Consider the following 24510-nt stretch of genomic DNA (forward strand, 5'->3'; position numbering starts at 1 on the left):
CTTTACAGGGATTCTGGGCACTTCATAGATCAGTTCCAATGACAGAATAAAACCACTATTAAAGTCAAATTCCTGTGGCCTCTGTTGTTTGCACACTGTGGATTCAAAGCGCAGGCTGCAATTTGTGAGCATCTAAACTACCCTTGTTACAACGATCTGTCCAATTAAGCAGCAGACAAACCTTTTCAACTTGTCTTGTCGTAGTGTTTGAAAAAAGAAGGCATTCCGATGATACGATGAAGAAAGGTAAAACAATTTGAGGAATCCGGCGGCTGGTATAAAGACAGATGATTAAAGCTCTACGTTGCAAACGTGTAAGGCAAATATCAATCTGACATGCTAGGCAGAAATAAGGCAGATACAGATTTCGCTGTGAATGTAGTGTTGAAAACTCTCCAAGCTATGCCCTGAGGATCATAGTGTTATTCTTCTCTAGAACTACTAAAACAGTTTTCTTGTTTTCCCTGACACTAATAACGATTCCATGTCGAGATCATCATCACATTCACTTAAGTGAGGGTAACAGAACTAGATGGCATACTTGGTGGGTTCGTCGGAAACCGCGTCAAAGTTTATCTGCGGCTGCATTTAATTCTTGGTTCACGAAATCCGTACCACCTGTGTACGTCATGTAACACAACGTTGTGTGCACCCGAAACAATCGACTCCCTCTAATACATATAAAATGTACTTTCGGAATTCCATTTAACAATCATTAAGTTTGTGGTCAGGCGAATCGAGTTTAGTCTTTTCGCTTGTTTAGAGCTGTTTTGAACCCCAAAATCTGTACCTGAACCACTACGCTAAAGGAGCCTTAAGATGGATATAAACTGAAAATTTTGAAAGCGTCAATGCTTCAGCAGTCCATTGATTTGCAAACCCTAGATGCTTTGATCAGTCCAAAACGCCTCAAGTTCTCCCGTTGGTTTAGTGGGGTTCTAAGAGCTAAACGGTGTCACAACAAAAGCAACGATCTACGATAGCTGGCTATCACTTTTTTAAATCGGTCCGTTTCAAAATTGTGTTATACAACAGATCCGTACGTGCTTGGGCATCCATTCGAATCCAGTAAAGTGAGGCCCTAGACAGGTGACTCGTGGTTTTGAAAATTGTGCAGCTGGTTGTAAAAATTATCTCCAAATGTGCATCAGCATGCTATTATTCTGACAGGTTTGATGTTCTTTAGAAATTTTAATCACTGCGCGTTCAGAATAGCGAAAAACGCAGCTTGTTTCTAACTTTGATGTCTTTTTCAAAATGACAAAAGATAGATGAAAAGGGCCGGCTAATCCCTATTTGGTTTTCAAACTACAGATAATTATAATGCGCAACATATGCAAATATGTAGTATGCGCCTCCTTTTCAAGTCACCACATTACCCGAAGTTGCAGCTGTTTGGGCTGTTACAATTGTTATTTGCCTTCGCTTAACAATATCTATATTTTGATAAAAAGTCGAGACAAGCAGTTATCACGAGGTCAGTTTCAGAGATTAAACCATGATCTAGATAATCATACAGTTCGACTCCGTTTGGTACACAGTCGTTGTTCTTAATGGATATTTCGGGTAATAAACAAAATCACATACTTGGGGTAATATGGCTTACACGAAGAGCATACAGTGTTTGGCTCGTTCACTTAGTTTTAATCACATCTAAAGCAGACAAACGACAATCGATTACTAGCCGTTTTCCGCCAAAGTTTAGAATGCCAAACAAAGCTCCAGCGTAGAAGCATTAGCCGGACGTAAGCGCAAAACGATGTAGAGTAGTAAAACATGGTTGAATATCTGAATATTTAGAAACCGTAGGTTTTGCGCTCATGACTAGCCACTAAAGTACTGTATTATTACCGCACCAGTGCTTCACTTGGCAAGAGGTACCCAATGTTCTATCTTCACTCATAAAGTTAAGCCGTTGCTCGCTTTGAAGCACGAATCTTTTGGTGCGGCATCATGCAGGCAGCAGACTGTACAGGAATTCAGTTTTCCCGTATTTCTTTGGTTCCAGTCTACCCACTAGCACTGCAGTTTATTCTAACATGATGCAGCAGCTGTGTGAGTTACGTAGGAATCTTACTGCTCTGACGCTCTCTACTATACTACTGGGGCTACCGCTAAGAGGTGAGAGATCAAGTATCCTGAGAAGAACTGCTCACAGGGTAACAATAGCAAGTGACGTACGCTCTCTAGTATACTACTGAGGCTCAAGTGAATTTCATATGAATCTGTCGTTTATGATATTCTTCAGATAAAATTTGTCGCATAAAGTTTGTCTCATGTGTTTTTATCAGGCGATGTTCAAAATATTGCGATAAACCGCCTAGACGTAACACGCGACTCATAGTGTTTCTGAAGGCTCTTAGACTGCCCAAGACGGGTTCAGCTCATCTTAGGGCTTATGAAGAAGCTACGACTTCCCAGCTTTCGGCGGCTTTATATTAAACTCAGACCCACTTTTAAGCAAATCACTAAAGAAATTCATTTTCAGGATCACAGTAGCTTTTCTCCACTCCCAGCTCATTTATTGGCACTACAGATTACCGGGCAATCCGAAATCCCACAAAAGAACTTCTGTCCGAAAAATCATTATTTTTTCGGCCTACAAAAAGGAGTCCCACTCATTGTTGAATAGTATCCAGACACAGTCCATTTGTTCTGCTCGACGGACCCATATTACTTATGTGCAGTCTTATTTACCGAAACAATCCTTGCAAACTATGAAGAATTCCTTTGGTTATTTATAGTCCTGCCATATATGTGCATTTTTGCAGATCCACAGTTAGTGAAAAGCCCAGAGAACGCGGAGAATTTAGAGAAGTTTAACCAATAAATATTATTTACGGCACAGTTAATAGGTCGTATGTTGTACTTATTTAGTCCGCTCTAAAGAGAGTGCCTAAAATGTTCCCTACTGAAAACTGGTCTATCCAGGAAGGAGCAATATGAACGGGATTTAAAAAACAGCTGTGGAGAACTGACCTGAAAAAGATAAAACTCGGTTCTCTGTTGTGCAACCCTTATTCTGTGTAGAGTGTGCAACATCTACAATTTCCACATGGTCTTATAACTGAAATCCAGCGCACTTTTTGAATGTAAGTAATACGACTTTGGCCACGATAATCGACTATGGCAGGGCATCGAAATACAGGGAGATGATTCTTTGAACGCGAGCGATGAAGTTTACCGTGGGAAAATCTAATTAATGTAAAGAATTGAAATGGCTTCAATCTGGTCATATTCAGCGGCGAAAAAAAGATACCAAGTTACTCTTAGCGTTATTAAAAGGCCCAAACTGTTGACATCAGCTAGTCAGTAGTGAACTCTTGTTTTCCAGTTGTGGATCATATGCACAGTCTAGTTCATACAAATATACATAACAATTTGTGGTTTGCCGTTTAAAAGAAAAACCTACTGAATGTGCAATTAAAGCCGTCCAAAAAAAGAACTTCTGTAGTCTTGAGCCTGTAGAGGCAACCGATGACATTTTATCTCTTTTGGGAGAGAGTTCATCCAAGATATAAACCGGAATGTACCGCGTGGTCCTACCTGGAAGTGGTTCCTTAAGGTTGTACACAATATAAAACGAGGTCCCTTCTAAAGTATACTAGTCCTCCAGATTGGTCGGTTTAGTATAAATCAACAGTAGAACGTGACATATGCTTAGTGTTTTAACAGTACCTGGAAGATAACCACGATTTCTTGGGTTTTCTGCAGACTAGGAATTGCTGAACTTATCCAGAGACCCATAAAAAACCAGCTGTGGTACCAATCTTGCGAACTAAAAAATTACACTTCAAAGGGGATGCAGAACTTTGATGCAGAGAATAAAGACATTGATCTCAAAGAATCAAGACTGCCACGCAGACTCAATATCTGGTTATTAATTTTGCGAAACCAGATTCAATGCACACCTTATCAATTTTCTTTCTGTCCAGTTTGGTTCACCTACCTGCACCACAACAAGCGCAATTCAGTCTACGTCATCGCAACATGATAGCTAGCGTAACGGAACTTCGTCTTAGCAATACTGTGAAGGTCATTTCGCACTTGAGATCAAATGTTAACTACCCTTGTCGAATACATGTTTACTCATCATAGATACCATCAAATGGTGGTTATAACTGATAAGCCTACGACTGATTTGAATCCACTATTGTTCATTAAATGTATTTGAGAGCATCAAGGAAATTTCCGAATATGTATAATTTTTGTTGAGGAGTCTGTCGTTCAGCTACCGTTATAACTGATAAGCCTACGACTGATTTGGGTCCACTATTGTTCATTAAATATATTTGAGGGCATCAAGGAAATTTCCGAATATGTACAATTTTTGTTGAGGAGTCTGTCCTTCAGCTACTTTTTGGAAAAACCTGGTCCAATGTCATCAGGCTGTGAAAATTCCGCGTTTGTTTCAACGATCACAACTTGAAAAATCAATTCCTATTTATCTTCCGGAAGACCATAGTAATCTCCTTAAAAGAGAGAATCAAGACCTGCTGAAGTGGATGGCGTACCTGAAGAGTACAATTCTCGATCTGTGAGGTGACCAAGTCTGGTTCAAGGGCATATGTAAAAGAGAACAATAGGCAAACTAATTCGTTCCCGTGAAGGACAGTGGTAATCAGGATTACAAACGATCGAAGAGTTTCATGGTTAGTTGAGTAATGCAAGATTGCTTATCCTAAGCACGGCCCTCAAATGGATGAAAGAAACGCGCAAAATCTCGATGCTTCCTAGGAACTGCACGTGAAAAACTGTTTCGCTTGCCATGCACAAAGAGGGAAATGGCTCATAACGTACCGCAGTTTACTGTCTGTATTTTTAGGTCAAAGGAATGATACATTGGTAAAGCTTCGAGGATACAGTTATTAATGTCTGTCGACAATTCATCTCCAAGATCACCCGTATACTGATTCATCCAGATTGTTCTTCGCGACGTTCATCACAATGCGAGCGCCTCCATCTTTCGTAGACTGTCTTGAGCTGCATTAACAAGAACCTGAGGTCATGAACGAGAAAAGTGAATTACTTTGTAATATGGGGTTGAAAACATGATAGACAAAAATACTAAACTATGAGATTTTCTAACAGGTTTTGTCAAAAAGACATAATATTTAAAGGGAAGCGTGGTCCATAAAAATAATCGATTTTTTGTTATTTTGTCAGTTGAAATCAGTTCAAGCAATGAAATCTATCGGTAAAATTAATCGAGAAGTCACCCCCAACAAGGAATGGAAATATAACTGAACACTACTGGGACCAACATTTAATAGATTTAACGAAACATGAATAATTCCCTAAAACAGGAAAACTGCTTGAACGGTATACTTTGAACAATCAATTTAACGTCAGTTTTCTTCAACGCAACCAACCCGTAATTTTCAAGACAACAGCAGGGAATTCAGCACATACCTTGTGCTCACGAAAACGTGTTGAAATTTCCTTAAGCATCGATTTAATAAACTTTTTTCCACTCATTCGTACGACGACAATATCGTCTGAAGCAAACGGCATTGAAATTCGACGTTCAATATCCGGCAAATTTCGGTGGAATTCGTACTTATACAATCCAATAACATCTGAGGAACTAGCGTTATTTTCCTTAAGCAGATCGTGAAAAACAGATAAAATCTAGCATTCTGCTCTACACAAAAGTTATAAGTCTGAACTTCATTCGAAACTAATTAGGCCCACATTCACATTTGTACAAGTGGCTTTTTAGACCAGTGTCAGTTGAGTACGTAAGAATCGTTGTTGATTGTAAAAAAACTGTGCTTATTTTTCCACCTTCATAGCAGTGTAATACGATTAAATGCTAACCGAGCTCACGTGCATTCTAAAAAGATGCTAGTAACATGATTTGTGGTTCTCATAGAAGTAGCATCCCAGAAGAACTATTAATATTCCGAAGCCGTCAAAATCGAAAATGCGCTAGTGACGTGAGTTAGTGAAGGAGATGGGTGAAAACTCATTTCTAATTAACTCAGACGGTAGATTTATATTACCCACTGGTTTACTTTATACAGTAATCCTTCCTCCTAGGGTAAAATGTAAACAAGAGGGATGGTGAATTATCAAGGTGCTAACAGTGACGCTGGCTGGTAAAGTTGACGGCATTTGGCAGCATATTCCAGTGCTAATTTCTTCACGATAGTATTCTAAAATCAAAGAGCTCTGAATCATTGGCAATTGCCTAAGAATAAGACCCTCAGGAACAGTGACGTTATATGGCCGTTGTATGGCGTCAGTTCACATGTGAGCAGCAAATGATTAAGAATGAGCAAACAGAGCAAAATTGTTCAACGCCCCTCATAAAATTAGAGCATCAATCACATCATATTCTTACTCAGTGACTGAATATACCGATGAGTCTGCACGTGCAGAACAGTCAGTTTGCGTCGATTTCATTTTAAGGAAGCGTTCCCCAGGATGGATCATTATCTCCCTCAACCAAGTAGAGTCCATTCTAAATAGCAGTCGTTTGTTTTAGCGAAATTAAAAATTTATTCGCAGGCACTTATGCAGTCAGTTCTGATAAAAGTACTCATGGCCCCATATTCACTGAAATAGTATCCATGAGTGGCCATCTGGCGCAAGGATGATCTCCTACGTGAAAAACAAGTCCGAATCGTCATCAAGAATGGAGACTTCATGGTCTAACTCGCACACTGGACGGGGCCTTGCAGGATACAGACATCAGCAGGCGCCAGTGATATTGGTGTTGTTGGCTTCTATTCAGAAAGGCCAAATAAACAGTAAATTGGCTACTTCTTTTACTCTTTTCGCATATTTTTAATTTGAGGCTTTTGAGACTATTTAAAAAGTTAATATTCTTATCTGAAGAGCTCCAATCTGCAGTAAAGATCACCGAAAAGTTGATAAACGTGGTTGAAAAAGGGTTGTCTCCAAGTTAGTTTTGCTTCTCAAATAAAAAAGCAAGTTTTTTGTGATCAAGGCCTTGACACCATATCAAACTGAAGAAATAATTTTACTTGTTTCAAAAAGCACCTTGTAGTGCAATGCTTAAGCGGCCTGAAATCTGAAGGGATTCGAGTAATAATAAATGTACGCGAATTAAACTACCGTTATTAGGGTGAAAACAGTACCATTAGGCACAACCTCAGGCAGAAAAGATCAGATCGTGAAAAGAGTCTACAATAACCCAGAAATTTGCAGCTTGAAACAAGACTGCTGGCGAAAACCTCAGTCTGCCTTCGAGTAGGTATCCGAGTCCATTGCATGACGCCCAAATTCATACAAATACAATGAGTTGACAAACTGATGGTAAACACTACCTTTTGTTTAACAAGCTCAGATGTTACTCTCAAGGTTGACAAGGTGATACAGTGTTTCATCGTTTGCAGTTGTGGTCTATTAGCACTGCTCTTAAAGTAGCAGGAAAGCGCACTGCTATCTTCACCTTTATGTTGGAAAAAAGACATTAAACATCCGTTTTTCTCCCCCTGTCGTCGCCAGAAACCTTCCGCCCAATGTCTGCAAGGTTGTCGAACAAAGTAGGTAAGCCTCACTCAGAAACTCCCCTTTCAACAAAGCCACAAATTTTAATGGACACAGTGTCTACACGAAGGTTGTAAAAATTGTGACCGCTCATGTGACTTGTGCGCCGTCCCATCGACGGTGGCAAACCTCATTGATCGGAATACCAATGGACAACCAACCGATGTATACTGGTAGATTATAGCTACCAAAAGATAAATTCAGCAGTAAGTTAGCACATAGTAATTAACTGATACAGTTTTGCAACTCACAAACTCCTCAAAGAAGCGTAATAATTTTCCGGTTTTCCATCAAAGCTAAGATTTTGAAGGTAGAATGGAGATATTCTAACTACAGTGAACGTTTTGATGCACTTGAATACGGACAAACTGGTTCACAAAGCCACATATATCTGGGGTTGTTGATATTCTAACTGTACGTCGCAGAGAATCAGCACTCACTGATGTCTTTGCCACTTTGGAAGTGCACGTTCCAAGCGAGACCCTGACAAAATAAAACTTTCGGTAAACTTAACTGACGAATCCCACATGACCTATCAGTATCAGATCTCAAGACGTCCGGATTGGCCTTTTGAGAAATTGCGCTTAGGAAACGAACGGTGACTAAACGATATAAAACATCCGCAACGGTTGGGTATAATTCTTCGATGGAAAGTGGAGACTGTCTCCAAAATATACGGGTATGCAGCGCATAACGAAGTCCACTACGTTCAGTATCATATCAGATAAGTCCAAAATTAGCCACAGAGAATGCATTAGTAGGGTCTTGCAGTGCCCAAAGATAACGAAATGGCCTACTTGAACTCGGACCCATCTGACTAAAGTGATGGAGGATTTTAACGATAATAACTTAAGTCTGGTTGGTTTGGATTATCATGCTGTTGAAGCAAATCCGTAAATGTTATCAAGTTGTAATCAGCTGGATCACAAGGTTCACTAGGAAATTCTCTAGGCCATGTACGTTTTCAGTATTAAAAACGAACATTTGGATGGACTCAACGGTTTCGCCCAAACAAACGTCATCATCGTTGTACATGATTGAAGACTGTGCAAGTGATGACTACTATTCTATGTCAAAAGCCCTCTTTTCGTCAGTGTCTATCCAGATTGCCTAAATGAGTATCTAGACGTGTAGGATATATTGTGGTAGGCTGGAACTAAGTTACTTCCTCATCCTCTTTCATTCTTTTCTCCGCAATAAGGATTACAAATAGATTATGGTTTTACGGCGGCGAAGCACAAGTGTTTAACACTGATGGCAGGCTGACGATGATAATAATGACGTACCTGGGAGCTTAAATGAAAGACATGGCAAACACTCGGCCCATCTGGCCTGACGTGGCAACCGATCGTTAGAAAAGCAGGCCTATTGGTCAGATAGCGAATTATGGTAAAACTCGTACATACTACTAGTAACTTTTTCGCTCTTTTGGGGGAAATCTAAATGGTCATATTGCAAGCGACGTTCAATTTCGAGTACTCTTTTAGGCACAGTGACAATCGATGCGGTATGAACATTAGTGTAGCTTCATACAGCACTGCGACAGTAAATTGCGATCACCAATGCTAGCTTTGTCTGGAGCTCGTTTTACTGAATAATGCTTCGGTCGTTCTGTTTGTTAAGTGGACGTTCAATTGTTTGGTGCTTAACCTATGGGCAACTAGTAAGGCCGAAAAAGGTGTGTTTTGATGAAAAATATTTATGGTACCACGGCAGTAGAGGCCAACTGTGGATGAAATAGCTAATCGTATCGACATTCCGTTGGAATGATGTGAAATTACGCCATTATGTTCGAAAGATTCACGTAGATACCTTCTTTAAATCTTGTAAATGACCACTGTTAGCTCATCACGGAGAATACCACCTGGCACACACCATAACAGAAAACTGTGAAGTTTTCCAGGATTGTCAGTGTTTTCCTTGCTGCACAAGCTGGTTTTTAAATTGCAGGCTGGAGTAGCCATTAATTTGGATGTTTTATAATTTATGGGTGTTGACGAATAAGTATTTCAGGCATATGTGCTGGTCCTTTAATCGAAAGTACTGCATCGCACTGGGCAATAGAAACAAGTACTTTTCCTTGAAAGGTATCAGCCGCTCAGTTTGCTATATGGATCTATACGCATCTAAAACAGTAACTAGTTCAAACGAAGTTCAAAAGGAACCACAAATGAACCATCAAATGAACCAAACTAGAAGAACTAGACCCTAGGTTGGACCCAGACGTATGTGGGTTTCCCCACAAACCCAACCACTCTAACACACTAAAATCCCTCGGCCGACACCCAACAGAGATTTAGCTTGACTTAGCTGATTGGTTCTCCTTCCATCTTAAATCTCCACCAACCTCGGAACCTAGTCACTTGGCCTGACGAAGCTTTTGTGTCAAAAGCGAAACGTTGCCAAGCAATGAATCTACCGATTGTCACCAGACGTTTTCGAAAACGATGACTACCCAGTCGGTTCCAAGTATTTTTCACGTGATTGAAAAGTAGGAGCATTTTGCTGTCCCTCGCCTATACGGTAGGTAGATGGTAATTTTAGGAAAGGCTACTCGCTACAAGCAAATCTAAGACAGCTTCCCGAAATTCTCTGGTTTTTAATGCTTCATCGATTACTTCGCTTGATATCACCTATCAACATCTGGAATGCGATCAACGTAGACAGACCGATGGATTGTGAATTTGCCACGAAGCATTGGTAATTGGCGTTATTTAAACATCGAGAGAAATTCGAGTTTCTGGTGGTGTGCGTGATTTGAAAAAGCGCTAAATTTCTATAGCTGTTGAAGTTTTGACTGAAAAGTATTTACTACTTTTCCTAGTTTTCTAGGGTTATACGCATAATATGGGTAAATATCAGACTCAGTTTCTGTAAACCGTGAAATAAGTTTTACTGCTTTCTGTTTCAAACAGCTAATCACAGATTACATTCAAAAACGGTAGAGTGTATTATAGTACAGTCGTCCTGCTTCTTTTACCACCTCTGTTTCCTGCTCTCAAAGTAGTTCATGCGGAATCAAGAGTTGTTCCTTCCCGGTTATTAAGCATGCATCCGTGTTGAGCATTGCTCTTACCGTTTTCTGAAAGGATCTTGGTGCCACGATCCCTGTCGCCACAGGTAATTCGGAAAGTTAATTTACTTCGAAAATCTGAATTTACTCGAGGTACTGGGGACGGTTGACTAGTGACCAGTCTGATAAAATGCTGGCTAGCCGGGAGCACAAAAATTCTTATCTGGTTGGATCGTGAATCACGCCTTCCACATAGGATAGGGTTTGTTGTAGCCGACCACTACCACCTTAGTATACATCAGTCTGTTGGCTATCGATGCCCCACTAATGTGTGAAAATACTGGATTTGGTCCTTTCACCAACGTAGAATGATGGAATGAGTGCAATGTTAAACGTAAAAATGTGATCAACCAGCGAACAGTATTAGTTTTGTCAAAGGTCAAGCGAAACTTTGCGACTCTGGTGTTTTTTTTAACGAAGTGCCTCTGATGGGTGTCCTTTTTAGTAACCTCAAACTGCAACTCATACCACTATACTGTTCACCACTAGGCACCTTTTTCAGGCTGAATGGTAATCACAGAATGGTTGATGGAGCCACAGCAAACTAGTTCTCCACCTAAGAATCATACGATAGTGAATAAAGATGCACATGATACTTTATGTTCTAACAAACAAAAAACAATTTGTGTGGTGAACGTAGTTGGAAGCATCAAATGAATACTCACCCTACGTTGAGAAGCCGAGAGAAAGTTGTACAAATTGTCTATAAATGTGAAAAAGCAACGTCATCTGTTCCACTTGCACATCCCATTCAAATGAATGAACGTCTTGTTTACTGTTGTCAAGACCATATTGTGACAAAACTTCGTCACAAGTGACGTCCTCTCACGTTGACAACCCAGACGAATCACATTCATCGCTCTTAAGAGCAGCACCGAAATTTACCTTGAACTTTGGGTAAACAAAGCAAGATAAGATTATACTTGAGGGAGGATTCCAGAGAAACAACTGGCTGTACTTTTACCGAACTTGTTTGTTCCCCTTCTTTAACACCGGCAACGTAACATTTTCATCAAACATAGGCTAAAAACACTAGCAATCCTGACTGCTGAAATTAGCATCTGATTAAAATTGATGATTTCGCCCCATGACGTGTAAAAAAACCAGTGCTGTTTTTTCATCAGGAAAAACTTCATCAAATTCATGCCTAACGATCTTTCTACCGCGTCTCCCCACATCGGCAATTCATATGCAAGCCTGATTCAACTAGTTGAAGCGGCGAACTAAACAGTGATTGGGTAAAATGCCACGTACAGCCAGAACAATTCATACAACATAATGCCACACATGCGGGTCCCGCCAATATAAGGAGGAGTATGAAATTAGTGAAGACGAAAAGGTAATCTGGATGATATTCAAAACGCGATGTTTTCATTTAGTTTGATGCAGGAAGTATGGAATATCAGCTACTGGGTTGGTCACCTGTATGAAATTTCAGACCTCACCGTACACATTAAACTACTTTGTGTATCGGTGAGCAGCAAGATTAACTCGTTTTTGCCCCAAAACCAACTACAGCAACCACAGTAACCTACCTACCTAGGTATAGTCTGTGCCAATTACATTACCATAAGCCCGTGTTGGAGATTATCTCTGTGAATCCGACGAAACGTTGTTGCCAAGAAGGAAACGCATCTCGGATTTTGTTTCTCTAATGCCCAGTTGCTTCAAAAGTGGATGGAACTGCTTGTGTCGAATAATAATGCGTGTATGTAGCTGCGTGTCGAAGTGGTGTGCAAAAACCAGCTGGTCTGTAACATCAGAGTAAGGCGAACCCCACTCGACCAGCTTAATAGTGCAAACTGAAGGCAGATGGATCACATTTTTGACCGCATGATTACAGTGAAATCTTGAACCTGTAAACAGCTTACAGGGTCCACTGTCAAATCCAATAGGGTACAAAGTCACACACACGATTTAATGCAACGGTTGCGACAAACATTGCACGGGACGTGGACTTCATTAACAAAAGCTGCAACTGTCTTAAGTATCGATCCACAAAATCAGAATGGATAAAAATTCGACTAGGGCAGTGTTCACATAATGGACCATGCAAGAAAAAAGAACGTGAATTCATAAAACACGATACTCCACTGAAAAGTCCCTCGATGGGTATGCTGGAATCGACCCGATTCATGGGCTAGTAAAGGCGAAATTTTCAGAAATGAAAAAAACCGAAACTGGATAAGAATCGGGAGGGAATATATAGAGGCCAATCAGGCGAAGCCAGATCCAAAGAATGGCTCAACCGATCACGATATTTATTCAGCCGATTGTTCATAAAACCAAATTAAAAGAGAGGGACTCATCAAAGGCACCCAGTTAACCCATTAAGAAGTTCGACAAGCACAAGAAGGAAATCGGAATCAGAGGGGAACTGCAACCGGTCAACCAAACTCAAGAATATCAGGGAGAAACCAGAATGAGTCATGGACCAAACTAATCAAAAAAGAGAAAACTACTAAAAGTGAAAATAGCCGTAATGAGTCATTGCATTTGAAAACTACAGATCGCAATGCAAAAGAAAGTATAAACAGACCAAACGGAACAAAGATCAAGATTCTCGAAAGAAAAGGGTTCGGAGAGCCAATAGGGCGGTTTAAATACAGACTACAACGCAAGGGAAATTGCAGACGGACCAGCAAGGTCACAAGGGAGCTACACAACCATTAGCCAGCCGCATCAACATATGTCAGCCACAATCTGAAAACGGTATAAACGCAGAGAGGTAAGGAGGAAGCACTCAGTCAATGAAGCACTGATCGGATGATGCACCACCGACTGATGACGAGACTCCGCCAAGGTCAGAGAACAGATAAACGACCAGCGAATTGTGAGTAGTTTTGCTTATCGTTCGAGAAAAAGGTTTGTCTGCGGTGTTAGGTCATTTTCAAGTTAAGGGTGTCCGAACAGAAAGACAAGGAAATATCTTACAGCGGGCTGGGTATCCATCCAGCAACTCTTATAACACTTTCTGACTGACACCTGGCACTCTGTCAATTCTACAGGGTGTCCGAACAGAAAGACAAGGAAATATCTTACAGCAGGCTGGATATCCATCCAGCAACTCTTATAACGCTATCTGACTGACACCTGGCGCTCTGTCATTTCTAAAGTTTGATAGTTTACGAGATGCTGGCAAGAAATAACCAAAACGATTTTCCGGATATCCGTAAAATTTCACTTATTCACACGAAAATAAGTAAAATGTGTGAGACAAACAGCTGAGGTTGACATGATGTCCGTGTTTTAAACGTATTAGGTCGGCCGAGGTTAACTGCCGAACGCATTTTCAACAATTCATAAAGCTTATTTTGGGTTCACATGGCGACTCATGTGCTCACAAATATCACACTTTATAAACAGCGTTATTTGCCCAATACCTGCAAAGAAGCCACTCAGAAATTCGTTATAAACATTAAAACAGACGATGGGTTCTCGATGTCTTCGAATCTAAATCTATACGCGGAAAACTAAAGCTCTTAACATAGTCATTTGCAGAGAGGAATAACTAAGCTGAAGTTATGGTCAGCTAAAATTCACTAGTCCATGCACTTGCCCTTATATGCCAAGTGCTTTGTTGTGTAGTCATAAGCTAGTGGGTTTCGATCTCCCGCAAAGGTTTTAGAGGGCATATGTTAAGTCCCCTTATACGTATCCTGGTTTATTTTTCGCCTGGGACATAACACTGTCATAATATCATACATACTAACGAAATAGAACGGAATAACTCATTGTGTCTTGTACAGTGGACTGTTCTATGTTCCAGGCTCCATAAGAATGAATACTGCACCGATGGAGTAAGAAATTCATGGTTGAATGAATTTGGTTATGGATACAATGGACATAGATAAGCTCTTCGGGATTCACCTGCTGACTCGTAATATCTTTCATCCGAACTGGTGTTCGTACACACTGAGCGAAACTGACCACCGGGTGGTTGCCTTTAGGACGAGAATAGTGATAAAATGTCGTATGATGTATCATGAATCGTAAGTGACCGCACATTGGAGTTAGTGTAGCCTGAAGGCGAGTCTTCAGTAACCAAAAGCGATATCTTCTCGGCGGTAGACATCTTTGCAAAGGAATCCACCACCAATTTAAAGGGTGGCCTATACAGATTGTGCCTATTCCTAAAGGCAACAACTGAACAACCAAATATTGCCATAGGTAAAAGGCGACATTAGGCAGTGGTGCTTCACTAGGCCATCAAGTTCCAGTTGCCAGTAATTATCAGGGAATCATGGGCCTCATACTGACACTAATAAGTTCGCACTGACATACTACCAGCTTTTGCAAGGCTGTGGTAAGTCACCATCTGGATGTGTTTATTATGTGTAAAAATTCTCTGACGATCTTTGTGGGGTTGCTTTCATAAACAAAAAGAACGATTTGGATGCACTTAAATCAAGCTAAAAAATTATGGCTGGCTGGCTCGCAATGTTAGGACAGCCAAAACAAGTCCCTGATTTCCAAATGAAGATCGAGACTGCAATTTATTACTACCCAGATAGTGTGGCGCAACAGTTGCAACGCCGCGTCCAGACACATAGGCAACTAGTTTGCTTAAGTGAATATTGGATAAATGTCAAGGGTAATATTACTCGCACACACTCGCTGTCAGATCGGACTCTGTGATTTGAGGTACGAATAATCGGTTTGTTTATTTGACTAAGTAAATGGCCTTGTGCAGTTGCTCTCCGATAACTTGTGCAGGCGCCAGCTGGAAAGACGGCACATTCTTCCTTACCTGTTGATTTTCTCTCCGGCTGTGCGTCTTAATGCATCGGTGCACCCTGCTGAGATCTGCCATCACAACTGTCATCTCTATGCAAAAGATCATGGAGGATACGAGTTCAACCAGGACGATGTAAGCGTACTGGTTCAATCACGAACAGATAAAAAATGTGAATTTATGGAAGCGTGGTACTCCACCGAAGAAGCCATCAACAAACATATCGAAACCGTCCCATTTATCAACCACTAAGAACAGAACAACATAGTTCACACATATACCAATGAACTCACAAGAACGCTGTCCCACAGTTATCCAATCGCGTTAAGAGATAACGGATATTTTTCACTTTCTACATAGACATACATAAGTAGACAGGACTTATCCACTTCACTGCCCACTGATGATGTCTCTTCATTTAGTAACGCGGCGTTCGCCATTTAGTGACCAAGCACGGCGAATACATTAACAGCCACCTGATTATCAGCTATGGTGGTGGATTCCTGGCAGTCTTTTTCACACATGCTAAATCAACATATAAACTCTCACATAGAAATTCCAATGATGAGGATGCGAACAAATGGTGAAAAAATAAACAACCAGGTGTTTGTTTCCTACAGGGCTGTAGTGAATCCAAATGGAATCAACGTTGTGCCTTGATCTACCAAATAAACGACTTGCGAGACCGACCAAATCAACCTCTCCTTTAGCGACTATTTTACACGGCCACCAATCAGTACAAGATAAGTTTTTTGTTCCAGTGTTCACTCATTCATTCATCCGCCATACCTGTCTCATTATTCATACGGTTTAGATCATCCCAATCTATGGTCTTATTTGTCAAAACTGATTTTGAAGACTCGCGATTGCTGAATTGTCTTGAACACTTACACGAAGAGATAATCTACTGATCTACCGCGCGAAAAACAGCCAAGGTTTGAAGCCACTCCGTGACTAACTAGTTATGCCAAAACTACCAAATTATGCCAACTCAATCAGAAGAGAATCGGCCCTCTTAACGGCGCGCTGATGATGTCCGTTCGACTAAAGACCATAGACTTACCAAGCCCGGTGAACAAACTAACAGCCCAAATGTTTTTTTTTCAGTTTTGGATGCAAGCAACTAGGTTCGTACAAAACTCTTCGTTCCCATTTGCATCCCAATAGCTCTGAGTTCACTGACGGTTAACAGTGAATGCGCTGGTCCTACGACTTATGCTCAGACAACTTTGGTGGCAAGAAAAATCTATAAAATTCATTCCTCACTCAATCTTTAGTGGCGTTCTCGTACGGCTGAGTCAAACTGAATTTCACCACAAAAATTATGGCTTGTGTGGCAAGCGGGAAAAAATATAAAAAACTTGCCCAAATGAGACATGTTCCTCTATGCACGCCTCTAATATACTAATCTTTCTGCATACGAAGTGTTTTACAACTTATAGGCGAATAGATCTTCTTCCCTTGTTCCGGTAAAATTCTCTCTCTCAAACTCTGGTCATAAAATCTGTTGGTATCATACTTGCCCCATCTTTCGGGCACAAACAGATGAAGGAATACTACCACCTTTGTTTGGTTTCTGGAAGCATCTTCGAGTGACTCTGGCCATCTCAGAAGTAATTCACTGGGACACTTGTGTGCCGAGCTCATCAGATTCTTCTCTGCAAGAGACAACTGCTTCACTCCTTCTGCGGCAATTGAATAAAGCAACATGAAAGCAACTTTGAGCCCACCGTCAAGAATCTGATCACAACTAAAGTTCCAGGTCAGTATGTGCAGTTAGCTTTCAACGGATCGTTAAATTTTCATAGCGAATTTATACAACGCAACTAACGTGAGCTAGTTGAATTTTTCATTTCTGACCACTTTCGTGTATTGGTTCAAGCACATTTGTGCGCCTGTTAGCAAAATGGAAGGTGATTATTTGCAGTCTATAAGTGCATCTCCACGACACGATGACCTTAAGCGTGAAAGGATAAACGTAATGTCAGTCTGGGATACAAAATGTCACATTCTTTCGAAACGGCCAAACAAACGCTAACCAGTAAAAATTGCAAGGTCTATTATCAGTTGGATGACGCTGGTCGTCTTGTATATACACAAATAACTACCAGTTTTGTTCTCCAGGTGGTTGTGGTATGACGCTTCAACAGCCAGCATCAAGACAGTTGCGTATTAGTGAGGTCAGCTGAACAAACTAACTGTTGACGGTGAATATTCGAATGTTTAGCACAAATAACCAAGTGTTTGTCGATTATTTTATCAAGACAACAGTGTTTTATTCAAGCATATGCTAAAAAACAATTTTTCAGGAAATGTGTTTCTACCGAACCATATCTTTACCAAAAGCTGATTCTCACACCATATTTAGATGTTCAAATTATACGCAGTGCTACACTCAATGACAGTCTGATGAGGTTTTTAAAATTATTTGGGTGACTGTGTGTCCTAATGGTAGTGATGTTGCGTCGTGATCTGCCTTCTTGTTGTTTCATGTGCACAGACCGTGAGACAACACCGTTCACAAACCGATCCATCAGAAATTAAGACAAGGTTGATAGGTGGTTTGCAAACGCAGGAAGTTCGGAACGAAACAACACAAAAGGTGAACGGACAGGACTCCGATTGAGGCAATCACGATCGGTCAATCAGAATAGAGCTAAAGATGCTCTTTGCAAACTGTACGCGCACCTGCACGAAGAGAAGAACTACCTACCCAAACGTGTACTGATCATGTCTTCGCGAATAGTGACGAAACTTCAGCACGTCACTTGTTACGCCAGGCGTACAAATCAACATTTGTCTCATTTACTACCAGTGGAGGCACCAGGGCTACTAATGTTCCCAAACATTGCAGTAAAAACTTCTCTTGCGAGTCTCCATTTTCCATCTCTGTTTTATACATAGGAACTGAAGTCCTCTCAACGAGGATTCAGGAGCCATTTATCATGTGAACAAACACTAAATTGCGTTCCGTACAACAGAGTTTTGTTGGCACTAGTCTTTACCAGTAATGATTTTAGGAGAATGATGGTCAAAGTCTTTATGACAATAGCCTCTGTTTGATTTTCACGCCAGATAGAGTCTTACACTTTAAAAGCAAGAACTTAAAACGGAAGCAATGTCCAGCTACCCTTAAGGAGATACTCCTCCGGGCACATCGAATTGTCTCCCCGAGCCCACGTTTATTTTCACAAGACACGAGTAAGGCAAACAAAAATCTAAGTGGTAAACTGTTTTCAGGAGTGCTACGATACTTTCCGCTTCTAAAAAAGGAGCGCTCCAACTACTTATAATGTATATATATATATATATAATAGAAACATGCTACTGCGCACTCACTTCACTCAGTAGATGCCAACTTCCGTCATTTGGTCGTTAAAAATATCGTCAAAACCAACGGCAAAAATAACGAATGGAAGTGTTTAACCAACGTCCAGCCATATAATTTGGATTAATTAGAGCCTGAGTAGGAAGCCACTGACATGGAATAAATGGTGAAGGTGCTGTCAAACCTTATTTGAACAGAGAAGCCATATTATTATCGTATGATGTGAACAATCACTTACGACATAAATGTGGGGGACTCGGAGATTATTGAATTATCTCAACTGCTTTGCTTGGTAATCATTATGTCTTGTCAAAGAAAGTGCTAAACGTGCAGGTATGAATCGGTATTTCAAAGTTTTTTCCACTATGATAACCAAGATTAAAAAAAGTAACTGCAGTTGGGTTGATAAGTATCACGCTCGTTCATTAATTGTTGCCTTTCTGATGAATTCACAGAGGATTATCCAGCGAAATGTGTGTTCTGCTGTGTATTTTTCTCTGCCGTCAGTACGGTCAGCCTGATTCACGTTCCAAGCATCCCAAACCCTTCGGATTTTAGATTTTATCAGCTACCGACCGGGTTACGCTAAATCCAATAGAGCATTTAATACCACAGGATTACCTAGCAGAAGCGCTGATCAATTCGCCGGTTCATGCTTAACTGTTTTCCGATCACGTTAAACTAATGTCAGGAAATCCTCTTAGGTGATAACTCCAGTTCCGGAGCTACAACGTATCCCTCGTTCATTCCAGTGGTTTCGTTTATTTCAGAAAAGGTACAGCAAGAGAAAACTTTTGGAGATCCTTACGGAGACTTCCCGTGTGTTTACGCGTCTTCATGATATTCCGTAAATCGTATTTGGAACAGATTAGCATGAGACCAGACAATGGGATTTGTTTGTCTAAAGCTAAAAACTGCTCATTTGTGGAAGTCACATTCAAGGTGAAGCTCACGTAGGCAAGAGGATTACTTGGGCACTGGTAAGTGTTGCTGATGTGTTTTTGTCATTGACGACGGTAATGAAAGCAATGGTCATATATACCAACTGGCCTGCTCACATTCCAGTTAAGTGAATAATCAGAACAATCGTGTTTGATGTTCTTACTGTAAATCAGTCATACCAGAATTCTTTAAGATGAGAAAATACGTAAGACCGTCCACTGCCTAATCGTCTGTTTTTTTCTAAATTTTCTGTTTCAGATGATCTTTAAGAGGTACTCATGGGAGCTACCTGAAAACTATACAGCTCACACGTGCGAGAATCCTGAAACAAAACCAGAATAAGACATTGAAGAGACTTATAGTCATACGTGTTATTAGTTGTAGAAAGCCCTTTAAACCCATATCACAAGCGTGAGTTGAATTGATTCCCATCGTTTGGACAGGTATCACTGAAATGTCTAAAATTTTGGGCATAACAGTCTGTCTGGTGAAATGTTCTTGCAAACGAGTGATTTTGAGCAGCAAAGCTTTGAAATTCAGCGTATTAGATAAGCTTTCTCATTAAGATAATGAGGTACTGCTCTGTAAAGTAATGGCAGCCGTTGATAGACGTTCGTCACACAAATTGAGCGTTGAAACCGGTTGGTGATTCTTTATAAGATGTCAACAGTTGTCTAATACCGTCAGCGTTTCATTACTGTTTAACAAGACTTTGAACAAAAAAATCATTCTGTACCATTAAGCTGATCGTCAACTGACAGCCTAACAATATTTGGTGCTTATGAGCGCCTCTGACCGCAGCTGTCCCAACCGTAGGTTTGACATTTGGAGCGATCTGCGAAAAATTGACTGGGCTTAATGTAACCAGAAAGTCAGAATTAACAGAAGTAAAGAAACACGGGGTTTCATTGCTTTATGCGAGTTCGATTGAAAATAGAAAGTTTTTGGTGGACAAGCTGAAATACTTTGAAACGAATTATGTCCCATTCGTAAGGCATTCTTAAAAAACCTGTTGACTGGATGAGGCAGGAATTTGAATGAAACGAAGAAACATTTCAGAGCAAAATACACTTATTTGCGAATAAATTTGCTTTTTTCGAGAGACTTACCCGGAACCCAGTTGAATCTCTCGTTTTTGATGTTTTTGAGCAACCTTATGAGTAATGTATTAGGTCTAAACATTTCAGAGATTAGTTACCACAGAAGACGAGATTTTTCGCATTTTGTCGCTTCATACCAAGATGGATCATTGGATACGAATAATTTGTATGCTATCCACAAAATTCCTAGTTGTACACACTGGTCGGTCAAAATGGGGAAATGTCTCAGGCAAGTATCAACTGAGATAAATTTATTTTGTTTATCAGCATCAGTGATCGGAGATGTTGGTCCCAAAACCAACTAGTAGTTTCATGCAAAGAGTTTTGCGCAAAAAAGTAGACGGGGATACTGAATAATCGAAACATTCGGAATACGGGTTTTTTGTCCAAAATGCAAGGAACACACTCACCTAGGTAAGCTTTGAAGGCTTGAAATGAGAGGGAGGGTTAAACGTCGTCAGTCGGCTACCCAGTGTCACACTTTTTAGCCGGTGAACTAGTCAAAAATTGGCGTAAAATGGAAAATGGAGCTTGAAGGTTGGAAAGCTACCCATTGCATAGAAAGTGGCAATTTCTAAGCGAAAAACGTGACCCCATAGTTTGAAGTGCTAGCTGAGGAACGTGCATGTGACGCGCGACGATGTTTTTCAGTAGCGGTGAGCTCTCTCTTATGGAGACGTAGCTTCCGTCCAGTTCAGCGAAGAATAGGCTTAGGAAATCAGAGTGTGTGCGGAATCGGCAACATAATCAGCAAACCAATGGAAATACAGCACACAATAAACAACTTAAACGAGATCACTTGTTAGGAGCTTATCACCCAGCAAATTAGAACTGACAAGAGATCGGACCGAGAATGGAACTGAAGAATTTCGATAGGTGGAACTTCATGTAAGTTAAAGTGTGTAGTTGGGTAATGTGAAGAAAATGCAGGCCGCTGTTTAAAGTCAATAAAACCGCCAAAGCTTTCGCTGAACACCAAACCAACTAAGACAATCTAGGAGATTTCATTGCATCTGGAAGCGTGCAGAAGTGACCGAAATATGAGGCAGAATTATTCTCCATACGGTTCAGGAATATAATGGGCGAGTAGCGAATCAGCTCTGGACAAACAACTGCAATAAAAGTCTGTGAATTAAATTGAGGGGAATGGAGAGCTTCCTTAGTCCGACATCCGGAAACAAAACAGTAAAATTTGGCAAAAAATAGTCTGAAGGTAGACTTATTGGCTCAGGTGGCCCCAAAAAATTTCACAGAGGTAGGCTTCGGAAAAAAGGCGTTACCAACCACAAGTGATGGGAAACTACTGACAAGACCTTATTATGCATACTTAAGGAAAGGTAGAGAATAATGCTATGGAAAATGAAAAATTAACTACTTTTGGACCGTCCAACAAGCTAATTTGGAGATGGTACCAAAGATGAAGTAACCTTTTGAATGTAAATGACCGAAAAGCGTGACTGATGGAACACCGACTAAACAAAACTGTAAAAGGGTTTTTGATGGAATCTGTTAACAGTTTTAGACCAGAAACACTTCTCGATTCCAGCTAAATATCCATTCACGGCACAGTATGCGTTGAGAAAGTGAAAGCAGAACAAGGCTCACTTACTTGTGTTACAGAAACACACAAAATTGCTGGTTGTTATATCAGACTCAGATGCTTTTTGAACTAGAGGTGAACCCGTTACCACAGAGCTACTGAGAACCTCTATACATATCGGGAAAAGGTCGACCCATGTTCCGCCGACTGATTTCAGCCTTTATCTCACCCATAAGCCATATGCACACGTACATCTAGATATCCGCTCAATCTTGAGTACCACCTCTCTACTCCATCACAGCTCAAGAAAACCTGTTGCGTCCGACGTAAAAAAGGCCAAAAAGTTCAAATATTTTTTCTTGTGTCACTGTTATAATAAAGTACTGCTGAAAATAAACCCATACATCCCCAGTGAGCCCGTCGCGGCTCTATTCAGTTGGTGTTTCACCAGTGGTAAGAAAACTTGGTGCTGTGAGTTTACCTGTGCCTGAAGAGTAGACCTTGTAATCACTGCCTGCATATTCGTACTTCGAAAGCTACTCGAAAGTTGGTCTTGCCAAGACCAAAACCCGATCAGTAAGCTTGGCATTCATGCCGAAGTGCATCGCGTATATTTTTCATTTATTCCCCCAAGTATTTGCTATAAAGGTCAACACGGACCATTCACTATTACCGGAATGCGTTTGACGGTGTCAGCCTCTGCAGTTGTTGCAGGTCCTTGTCGATGAATGCAATGAGCGACGTTTGATCAGGCCTGTGCATGATTGTTTTTAACTACAACCGAAGGCCCCAATCACCCAAAACAGTCGTTATACCCGAATATTCCAAATCTTTATGACTCAGAAAGTCCGATAGATTGCGAAGCTTCTCGATGATGAGCAAAAGCTGCAAAAGATGTAATATGTGGAACCTGCACTTTTTCGAAGAATTGTATGCTTTGGAGCTGCCGTTTAGCCAGCTCAGGGATTTCTCTGCTTTTCCTAAGGTTTGGGGTAAGCACTGTTCCCCCAGCCTACCGAAGTCCTTCATCAGCGGAGTGATCATATAATCAAAAGCAAGTATAGTGGACACGACTTTCAGACGGACCAAACTGAACTCGAGTGAGTTCAAGAAGCGTCAAGGCTGAATTAGCTGATAATAAGTGGAACAATGTTACATAAATGGGGAGTACGACCAATTTTACAGGCTTTGCCGGTTGGTCAAACTGCTATGCAGCTGTTCACACCTCAAGTTATTTTATTTCACTACAGCCCGGTGGAAGATTGACTAAACGCCACTAATTACTCAATACCCTACGATGTTTTTGAGGGATAAAGGAATAGTAGTGCAGTCTTCCCATCCAGCTAGAATGCAGTGCCTAAGCTTCATGATGTCCCTGATTAAGTAGGTCAAAATGTCCACCCAATATAGAATATCAAGATAAACCAATTTCACGTTACACAATGCTCTCCCTGATACTACCTGTTGAAACAACCACACACTGCCATAACATCGATAAATAACATTCTTCAGGAAAACATCATTCTTACTTCCACAAAGGAAATGCATCCAGAGGTGCTGGCACAAAGGTTCAACCATGGGATAGTTAAAGAGACAAACACCGCTTGTGGATGCTGAACAAAGGAATGAAAGTTCGGCGAAAACATAAATCTGTTTATGTCAAGCTGTCAGTGTGCAGCAAGCGATTCCGAATCTCATCTACATGGCATGCTGTGTGCTAACCGCCCAGCGAGGCGCACAACCGTGCACAGACGCACAATACATCCGCAGACACACAGTTGCGCACCCGGACGATTATTCACCGCTAAAATCAGTGCAAAAGCTAGGCCACCAAGTATTTACCGGATGTTCATCTGGAGTACTGGCAATCGTTCTCAGAATTGACTTGAGTGAATGTGTGTTCTTGTTTCCAAGCAGATCCTCTATGAACAGGATAAATCATAGCATGATGGAGACCGGGGGAATAAATCGAACTGTAATATAACAACTTCCTACTGATGTGACATCCAATATTAGTGTTGAACTACGAGGCGAAATCACCCCCTTGTTCCACAACTTTTATTTGTGGAGCCTGCAAGTGGACCAAGCCAGCGAATTTTCAGTATATCTCTGCATTTGCTCAAGAGAATAAGCGCCTTTCCGGACTTCGTCGGGCATTATGACTGCCTATCAAGCATAGGAGGGAAATTTCATAATGAAACACGATTGGTGTTCTAATCGTTCAAGCTCTTCAAAACCAGTTCGATTTCACTAAAGATTCGGAGATGAGCACCA

General features: G+C 40.8%; 1 protein-coding gene across 1 annotated transcript in view; it reads right to left on the bottom strand.

The window, feature by feature from the left end:
- Nucleotides 1-5412: 5412 nt before the first annotated feature.
- The window catches only part of T265_13228 (hypothetical protein), a gene marked incomplete at both ends in the record, with an annotated part of 42144 nt that continues 23046 nt past the window's right edge, over nucleotides 5413-24510 (bottom strand). The window contains one exon of the mRNA XM_009167878.1: nucleotides 5413-5579. Within this exon, the coding sequence (XP_009166142.1) occupies nucleotides 5413-5579 (167 nt within the window). The remainder of the gene's footprint in view (nucleotides 5580-24510) is intronic.

The sequence above is a fragment of the Opisthorchis viverrini genome (assembly GCF_000715545.1).
Source record: "Opisthorchis viverrini unplaced genomic scaffold opera_v5_48, whole genome shotgun sequence".
In the NCBI taxonomy this organism is placed as follows: Eukaryota; Metazoa; Platyhelminthes; class Trematoda; order Opisthorchiida; family Opisthorchiidae; genus Opisthorchis; species Opisthorchis viverrini.